Here is a 10,251-nt window from a genome sequence, read left to right as displayed (position 1 = left end):
GTACATACTCTTTTTGTGAAAAATGGCCTTTTTACCAAATTTCTAAGTGTTTGTAAAAATAAAGTTGATCTGATACTGATCACTGTTTGGTCCCAAGAAGACACCAACTGACAAAGCACAGGAGCCTGAGGAGGGAAACATAAGGAAAGGTTTGAGAAATGCCACATGGAAGTGTTGCACTCACTTGATCTGGTCCTCAGAGCCATCCTTGTACCTCATGGGGTAGAACCTCTCCAGTACCTGGTCCACCTGGGACTTCTGGGAAGGGCTGGACTGGCCTCCGCTGGTGTGGTCACCAAACTCAATCTGGTCAGGAGGAAGGGATTTACTCAATATTTACTCAATAAATGTTTTAACCTTTCAGTGTCATTCTTTATGATCCCTATATCTGACATAAGTACCTAATACCAGCCCAGAAGAGAACAAGAAATAGCCACGCATTCAAGTACCAGAGTTATCAACCAAGGATTGAGGTGTTCAAGAATTCATTCTTTCCTAGAACTATCGCAGAGTGGAACTCACTGTCACCAAGTACAGTTGGGGCATTGTCAATAGATAGCTTTAAACAATGTCTAGAGCTAGAAGTTCAAGGGTTAGGTGTAACAAGTCGATCGGTGTAATATAGCCAGCTGCCGCCGCGCCGCGTGCCTGTGAAGCTGGTGTGTTACGCCGAAAGGCGGTTATACCGGCTATACAGATACAGATACAGATACAGATACATATTATGAAATGTTACACACCTTCATAAATGAGGTTTCAAAAAGATGCAAACAGCTGTCAAACAACTACATACACAAAGCCCAACAGTCTGTGCTATACCTGAGCCATAAGAGCAGCCATCTCCAAGGCCAGCTCTTTGTTGAGGGGAAATCTTCCATTCACCACCTCCTCGTTCACCTGGTATGTCAGCAGTAACCGCTCCTTCTCTGTCTCTGACTTCACCATGCTCTTCAGGTATAGTCTGGATAAAAGCAATACAGCACATACAATTTACATCTGTGGGTCATCAGAAGACAATGTTACAAAGAGGCATTTTCTGTAGCATAATTGCTATATACATGTATGTATATATATAGCATACAACATGCATATTTACCTGTTCTTGTAAGTCAGCCTGACGATCCTGGTGGTTTCAAACTTGCCGGGTTGCTGCTCTCTCAGGGCCTGTTCCCACTTCGAGATCACATCACACAGCTGAAACAGAAAACGCACAAAGGTGTGAAATCTAGAAGATTTAATACAAGAAACTTTTGATTTTACTTTTGACAAATCAATGTTGTACACGTGTTTAATTTCAATCCAAAATACCTTTACTGATGCCTGCAGGCAGTGTTCTATCTCCCGTCCTGAAGGGTCATCAGTGAAGAGGGCAAACCCAGACAGCGAGCAGTCCCGAGTGCCAATCTCCGTGTTCAACGTCCTCAAGAACTCTTCTATTGTTGTAGAGCCATCAAACCCTACAACCTGGGGATGGAACAGAAAAACCGGTAGAGTACAGACTTGTGACAGAAACTCATAAAAGCCAGCATATGTAGAAGGGGTGTGTGAACTGATGTGTGCCCTAGTGCTGGAGTACTGGGCTGCTGATCATCATGACAAGTAGTAAGTGGTGGGAGGGGGCAGCTCACCTGATATGTGCCGTTGAGGAAGTGTACTGGGATGCTGACAGGGAGTGAGTGGTGGTAGGGGTTCCTCAGCAGGATGGACAGCAGCTCCATGCGGGAGGGCCGGGCCTCTCTGCCACCATTTCTCAACGTCCTCTCCAGCGACCTTTGACAGTACACTGCATACTTCCCCACCTCAGTCCTGAACACAAGCAGAAACAATTGGACTTGCTGTTATATGAGTTCTGTCGGTGACATATCAGCAAGTTGATCTCTCTCACTCATCTTACTTATACGCATTCATTTCAATTTAAACTTTTCTAAGCATACAATAATTTCTTCCACATATTTGATATTCAATCTCTTGGCCCTTTAATATTGTTAGCTTTATCTACAAGAAGATTAAGTCGATAAACTAACTCTGCATCTGTTCATAGCCATGGGCAAGTTCTCTGTGCTACCCATCGCCCTGTCCCATACCACTGATGAATTCGATCTCCCAAAGTAAGGTTTAAACAGCCAAATTTTGTTCAGCCACCCTCCTGTGTGAACAGTTGGAGATCCTGCCCAATGTTGGGTTGGTAAATCCCTCAATATTCCTAGGATTAAAGCTGTTTGTTTTACCCTGTTGCCAATTATTACAAAATGTAGGGCACGAAAATACATGTAAGGGGACAAACTACAGTACCCTGCTCTGAATTAGACATACCGGTAGCATTATAGTTGCAACCTGTGTTATTCATAGGTCAAAGCATAAACAGGTGTAAGATATGTTTTATATACACAAGAAGGAATGCTGATCAGTTTAATCTAATATTCCCTACTTTCTGATAACTTGTTTGTGAAGTGTACAGCCTCAGGACTAGAGGGAAAAGGGTCTCATAATTGTTGGCTAGACACAAAACAAGCTGGTAGAAGGCATATCTTACCTGGGATCAGCGTTGCGGCTGAGGTGTGCCCTGAGGTACCAGAGGAACATGTGCTTGGGCAGGAACAGGGGAATGCACATCGACAACAGCTGCCAGCACTACAGGGCAGGAACATGAGCAACATTAGCAAACACAAGACTCCAGCTAAAACGCCATCACACTAATGAGGAAACACTGATTCAAGGAACGTCTAGTGTACAGACTCTGTTGTCTACTTATCAGCAAGTTGGACAACAGCCAGACAACAAAGAATTTTATATTTTACGTGCATATAGCAAGATATGTTTTTACCTTACTGCTATTGATATTTCAGTACTTATCATTATCTATTATGCTTATGTCAGCATGTAAACATAACAATTATAATGGGTGGGGCTGTTTTTTCCTTTTCTACACTATGTATAGCCATGTTTTTCATTATTAGACACCATAACAGGTACCAGGCAAAGGGAGATAAGCCTAATTCGTTAATACAGACTCCAGCTGGACTTGGTGAAGGGGAATCAAGGTCAACTGCTGACTGCAGGAAATGCCCCTTCATGCCTGTGCACCCGATAACAGGTTTAGACTATGCACCAAAATTAGAAGATCACGGAAATTAGGTCAGATATTTGCAATCTCAACAGTCATTCCATTATTCCCGACCTGGTCATGCCCAAAAGCAAAGGAAATCTGTCTTATCCATGGGAAACACCTGATATTTATAAACTTTTCTCTAAGAATTTGGGTCAAGGTTTGACTTATTTTGAAAACAACCTTGTCCAATACTTCAGACAGCGTGTTGCTTTTACAGCCTTTGACAAAACATGTATGTTGCTCGTCGGGGCCATTACCAGTGGCTGAACTAAGGACATGCAACAAAATAGGGCGTGGCACTAATGGCTGCCATGTAACAGAACTAGGAGGAAGGAGAAGGTTGAGAAATACAAGTCACTGTTGGACGGCACATAGACAAAACAAATTTGATCTGGGAAAGGACTGCTGAAAGGAACACTTAAGTCTGCATCTCCTAGAAACACATTCAAACAAGAGTTCCGAGATCTCATACCTCCATGAAATATGGGCTTGACATGTAAATTTATTCTTTAATCCTGCAAATGACCTCTACATAAACATAATAAATGCATTGTGATGTTAACTTTTTATTAACTTACACATATTCCAAGTATGAAATTCCCATCATTTACCAATAAGGAGTCATAGAATTTTGAGATAAATTATGCAAATTAGGTCTGCATTTGCATAATTGGTATCTGGTGATATTCCTCCTGCCAAAGATTATAAACATTACATGTATCGAAGACCCATGATGTAAAACACTGGAATTACACAATTTCCTCATTAATTATGCAAACGAAGTCATCATTTGCATAATTTGCATCCAATAATGTAGATCTCTGCCTAAGCTACGCACATACCAAAAATGAAGAAAATACATTGTGCCTTTGTGAATTTATCTGCCCTGAAAGATTTCGCCAGAAACCCCCCTGCAGTCCCAGAACAAGCTGCTTATTGCTTATTACTGGCAGGAAAAGCTATCCACCCCGTAAAAATCAAGACCATAGCATGTCCAGGACAAATGATAGAAAAAACTAAAGTTCTGCTGCAGTACCAAGGTCAGCCACCAGGAGGCCCATATTTGACCCTGACCTTTGTCTTTCCAAGACTTTCCAACATACCAAATATCACCACAATCCATAAAGGCGTTCTGAAATTATGCTGACCACAAAGTTGCGGAAACACAGACAGACAGACACACACAGACATACAGACACGCCAAAAACAATACCTCCATTTTTCATGGAGGTAATTACATTACTAGTATACAGAACATAGCATAGATTTGTTAGTCATGTGAAGCTAATCAATACCATAGAATAACACATAGCTTTAAACTGCAGATAACCAGTCATAAAGCTCACACCATTAAGTTGTTTTAGAAGAGCAACTGGTCGTAAGCCGTAAAGTGCACCATGTTATGTGGGGAGATGCCAATGACTATATATGTAGTTTGTGTCCATATCTATGCTGAATGGGGATGTGGCTGTTCTTCACTGGTCAGTTTTATCTGGGAGGAGATGCAGGTTGGGTGCCAGAGTGAGCAATGACAGAGAGTTCGTCGACCTGCAAGGTTGCATTGGCAGGGTGCTGGAGCTTGGTGCCCCCCTGCTGCAGCGTCTGTTTAGGGTGCTGGCGATGGGGGGGTGGACTGGAGGAGTGTTTGGAGGAGTCCGAGGACCGGCCTCTGGTGGCAAGACTGGGACTAGTGGACGAATGAGGAGGTGTGCTCTCACCACTAGTAGAGCCGGAGCCCTTCTGGAGGAGAAGTTAGAAGGAGAGAGAGAAAGAGAAGGGATGGAGAGAAAGAGTAGAGAGAATGATGACAAACATACAGAATGCATGAAGGATCTGTATGGGGGACTGCCTGAAACATTTGTGACTTTGATTGTGAATTGACGGTGAATGGATCCAATTCATGTATATCAAGAGAAAAATATCAACTGACTTCTCATCACCAAGTTTGAATTTCTTCAGAGAAGTATGAACCCTGGTTTGGCAACTTTGGTACTTTTTCAGATGGATCATTCACCTTGCAACATCATTAATTTATTGACTTTGCAATCCCAGATACAGCCTCAGAAGAGAGTTTCACTTCACTGAAATGGTAGAAGGGAATATGGACATGGATGGAGCTGAAAGAACAACAAAGATCACAACACAGTAGCATGCCCAGACCTTCATCACACATCGGACATGCCCATTCCTAATTTTTCCAGTGCACAATGTACTGTTTGAATACTTAATAAATGTGATATGTTCACACTCCAAAGTGTAACATGCTTCACTGGCAGAGTTTGCAGAGGTTTTGAATTTCTAGTGTCTTACAAAATATGCTTTAAATCTATCAAATTGATATTCAACCATTTCAAGACTGGTTTTGACTTTTGGCTGATATGATGTTCTCAACAGCATGGCTACTGTCATCATACAGAAATGTCTCACAAACCAGACCTCATTTTAGAGTTCAAAAACTCCAACTGTTCAGCCCAGTAGTTTCTATCTATCCTTACATGTACTGACTTGTTGGCAATCCAGCATATGTCAACTGGGTGATACCTACTTCAACGAGACATATACAATGTATATCATCACATAATATGAAGAACAGCTGGTAGAGGACATTTTACATTTGGTGATCCTGTTTCACCCATTTCCTGCTAATTTTGCATCTGATACGAGTATCTCTACCTGTATCGAGGCTTGTTGAGGGAACTGAGGTCGTCTGCTGGTCTGCTTGATCAGCTGACAGTAGATCTCATTCTGCAGCTCCGGGTGGGTCAGACACACCTGCAGTGCATTCTGGGCCAACGTGACATGGTAGTCGATAGCCGGAGAGTCCAGAGGAACACTGATGAAGAGTTGACATGACTGTTGCAGGATGGAATGCGAAAGTTAATGGAAAAAGTTGCAAATTTTTTGGATACAGATAAGTAATTGTCACTTATTACACCATGTGAAGAATTATTCATATCATCAGGGCAAGGTTTCATCAATTGCTACAATGTATGTAAGTTAACAAGTACATGAAGAATGACATTGAAATTAATAATCATACAAACTCTCCCGAGATTGAAAACCTTTTAATCTAGCAATGGCAGACATATTGAAGAAAATTAGGAAACCTAATCTCCAATATCAGTAAGCCTCTTAATACAGGAAATGCCAGGCGCTAGTCTGACCACAAAGCCACACCTCTGGCGCTCCCTTGTTTAGAAAACATGCACTGCAATATCAAACCAACTGTAATTCCTGCCAGCTCAGAAGCCTGGGGCAAGGCTACTTCACAGATGTTCCTACACTCCAGTTACCATGTAGGTCACTGACCTGCGAGGGTTTATTTGTCTGAGCCTTAGTAAGCAACTTGACTTACCAAGGACTAAAAACAAGAACCCTTTGTGATAGTGCTCCTAGAGAAGTCGGCATGAAAGTGTGCCGCTAACCACGCCACTTAGGTAACAACATGAACAATGCATCATCCTTGACCAGGTTCTCTAGCTGCAGGGAGAGTTACTCTTTATCTCATGTTTTCTGCTTTGTACACATACTGAAAGCAGGAAACATAAGCAGTATCTAAATCTTGGTGGGAAAGATCAGATATGATTAGGATAGTTGAGACACAAGTCACAAGACCTGGCATTTCCTCTGCCTTGCACAATACATCAATGTAAACTTTTCCACCAACTACAGGACAAGTTGGTGTCTGTTTTTCTTCTGAAGCCAGGAAAGTGTTATTATTTGAACAGAAAGCCCAGAGGCATGATGAAAACCATGATTACACTTTCCTGGCAGTGCCAGCCAGAGAGTCTCCAAGGTAAAGTAGGTCAGGTATGTGATGGGTCTGCAGGCTTGACAGTGAGACCAGCCAAATTGGCTTGTGCAGATGGACATAAAGCAACACAGGTGAAGGCTCTTTCTGTCTTACCTTGAAAAGTTTGACAGCCTCAGTTTGCAAAGCTTCAGACGGTAAGGTGGTTAGGGCTGAGGTGATGCTCTCCTTGCTGTAACACAGGGTCTGGTGCTTCCAGATGTCGCTACCTGTTTGACAACAAAGATGAGGTCATGATTCACTCTAGCAATTCCAAAAGTACCCTACAGGTATATACATTAATATCGCTTAAAAGCAAGAGGCAAGTCTTCAATGATTGAAGATACATACTTTCAGCATCCCTTGTCCACCCATGTGTGAAAAAATTTTCAGAAGATAATATCATACTTATACACAACATACTAGAAGTGACAGACAGATGCAAATCTATGGGGACATAAAATCAAAACAATAACACAACAATGATCATAACTTAATTATTTCATATTAATGATCATTAAAAAAATATTAATGATTGTGGCTATTTGTGAAAGTAATGTAATGACACACAATACATTCTAAGTGTACAATAGGTAAAGGTAGTGGTGTTAAACTCATCTTCTCCTCTGTTCTAAAATACCTTGAACACACCTTTGGGACCAAAATGTTGAGACAAATCCAGGGATTAGTATAATATATCCTACACAAACAGTAAGACACCCTGATGTTGTAAGGAGAATGTGAAGGAGGCAGGGTGACATCCTGGACTTCTCCTGAGGTATGCAGGTGGGGCAGAGTTACAGCCCACCTGGGGGAGAGTGATGAGAGCAGGGGAAACACTACCTCATGGAGGACATACCTTCACTGGACATGCTGCTAGCTATCACCTGTATCATCAGCCAACCACCAGTACCTTCTTTCTACCAGAACCTTCTTTACACTGACTTTCTTTCCTTTTCTTCAATATCTCTTATAATACCAGCATAATATTTTCTCCCAACTTGTTTGAATACGACCTAATGACAGTGAGCAAATTGGTCATTTAGTATAGCTAGATGAAATCTTTTTAAGTCACTGTCAGGTAATATGTCTGTTGCAAGGACACCACTATCAAATGTCAAGTTCTTCCCATTACTTGGTCCATTTAATGTAAAGAATGTGGCACTGACCTAGTCCTTTTAATCTCCTCACACTTTGAAAGGGTCCTGCCAATATGACTGGCAGTGTCAGGTTCCAGGAACTTTCAGGAGAATGACAAATACTAACTTCCCATGCAAAAACATCCAAGTCTTGTAATAACAGGAAAACATACTTCACACCCAGGGGGTAAACCTATGTATGTAGAGGGGATGCCTTTGTTGCTGAAAACTTCATAACAGCTGTTCACTGTTTTCTTTTTAGCAAGGTCAAGTGAAATGTTTAGAAGCAAACATGAATGGCTAACTTCCCTCTCTGAATACTGAAAAGGCCAACAGGATGGTAGAGAGCACAAAAAGGCATTCTTGAAAGAAAAGAATCTGAAAGGTGTCAATGAAATGAGCACAGAAATATATTTGTTTATTTAGATTTACCATTGGACAATGGAGGGGAAGAACAAAACAGGACTGGTGACATAAATCACATTTACAGGTTGTCTCCAATCTAACACTACTCCGAGGTTGGGAAGAGACGCTGCCTTCAAGAGACTGCATGTACCAGGATAATCCTAGAATCCTAGGCACTGTCTTCTAAAGGATGGTTCAGACTTATATCATGTTAACTCAAATGCTATCATGTCTATGTGTTGGATAACAGTGAGGATTACAATGGGTTGTCAAATGTGGGACTTTCCCTTCCATGGGAGAGAAAGTCTTCTGCTTTCACAGCTGGGCTCTGCTCCTCTGCAGAACAAATATCCATGGTAACTACAAAGGTCCCGGCCCATTCTCTGCACGCAGATTCCTGACTGCAATGAGCATATCTCCTGTGACCTAGACTGTCATATTGAAGGTTCCATTTCCTCACAAAGTACAACTGACAATGACAGTAGTTTCAGCCCAAGATAACAAAGAAGTGGTCCACTGGCCATATGCTGGAGGGTGGTGGTGACAGGGGATTAGAGATAGCCAACCTGAAACTGCCCAGGGAAAGGGGAGCTCACTACCATCTGAATTTCTATCCAGGTGAGAAGACCTACTTCACAGAAGACAGACAGGTGTCATGATAGCTACACCCTGCCCAGCATGGGGCCTTCTCTGCAATTGTATATCTGCCGACATGTAAAGGAGCACTTTTGCATCTGCCCTCTTTTTCAAACATTGCTTTGTGAAAACAAAAGTGGAGAAAAAAACGTCAAGTAGTTCCCTGTCAGCCTTCCCCCAGGTCAGCACCACCCACAGACCCCAGGTGTATCATCACCCTAAATAACCAGTACTAGTCTCCCTGGCTCCAAGGTGAGCATTGTGTGCACAGGGATGAATTACAGTGACCTGAATTCCCAGTGTTGCCCATTGTATTGACAACTTCAGCTGATCACCATGTCTAGCCAAGGATGATATAGCTGTGGGTTTTTAAATAGTCCATGCTCTTCCCACGTGTCAGTTGAGGGTAAAAACAACAACAGAATTGAAATTTGATAACTTCTACAGACATCCAATCAAGTCAGTTTATAGTAAAATCATGGCAACTTCTTACGATAACCGATTACAAATGTACAGTTGAATGAATGGCTTCATGGAGAAGTGATTTTACATTTTGGGAAAATAGAGATACAGATCCTGGATTTGTGAGAGAAGTATTCATAAGCACTGCAAAATAACACAATCCTCCAACAACTTCCTTCCAAAAGATGGCATTTGCTGACAGAAACTGGTTCCCTTCCTTCCTAGACTAGCTAACAAACATGTGATTCACTTGGTGCTACCTTATAGTTATACTCTTGTTTTGGATGCTTCTGCCCTTAGAATATTCACAATACTGTTTACCATATATTTCATAGGGCTTGAACAAGGATAAACAGTGAGGCTTGTGCATGTGGCACATCTTATATTGGGAGTAATCTGGGGGAAAGAAGCCTATGAACACATGGATGCCCATTAGCTGAGTAAAGCCTGAAAATTCTTATATACAACAAACACTGTTCAACAGTCCTTTCTATGATTCAAACTTAAGCAACATTTACGATACCTTTGACACTTAAAGCAACAAGCTCTACGTAACATGATAAACGACAATGCCACTTAAGAGTTTGGGGATTCATTTCCTGCATGTGCTTCTACTGTGCAGATGAAGGGTCTTTCATGTACAACTAGAAAGACAAAATACAGCGAAAACAAACCTTAACTTGTTAATTAAACTTTACTGTAAGATACTA

At 41.7% G+C, this 10,251-nt stretch overlaps 1 protein-coding gene across 1 annotated transcript in view; it reads right to left on the bottom strand.

The window, feature by feature from the left end:
* The window catches only part of LOC109470934 (pleckstrin homology domain-containing family H member 1-like), a 77,910-nt gene that overhangs the window by 14,531 nt on the left and 53,128 nt on the right, over positions 1–10,251 (bottom strand). The window contains exons 19-27 of the mRNA XM_019770031.1: positions 7,017–7,129; positions 5,783–5,962; positions 2,534–2,631; positions 1,629–1,806; positions 1,309–1,464; positions 1,097–1,194; positions 820–961; positions 185–306; positions 113–125 (exon numbers count right to left, since the gene is read on the bottom strand). Coding sequence (XP_019625590.1) covers positions 113–125; positions 185–306; positions 820–961; positions 1,097–1,194; positions 1,309–1,464; positions 1,629–1,806; positions 2,534–2,631; positions 5,783–5,962; positions 7,017–7,129 — 1,100 coding nt within the window. The remainder of the gene's footprint in view (positions 1–112; positions 126–184; positions 307–819; positions 962–1,096; positions 1,195–1,308; positions 1,465–1,628; positions 1,807–2,533; positions 2,632–5,782; positions 5,963–7,016; positions 7,130–10,251) is intronic.

The sequence above is a fragment of the Branchiostoma belcheri genome, unplaced genomic scaffold (genome assembly GCF_001625305.1).
Source record: "Branchiostoma belcheri isolate BF01 breed outbred unplaced genomic scaffold, Haploidv18h27 scaffold24, whole genome shotgun sequence".
Classification (NCBI taxonomy): domain Eukaryota; kingdom Metazoa; phylum Chordata; class Leptocardii; order Amphioxiformes; family Branchiostomatidae; genus Branchiostoma; species Branchiostoma belcheri.
The sequence above is the reverse complement of the archived record's forward strand: the minus strand, read 5'-3'. Positions and strand labels throughout refer to the sequence as shown.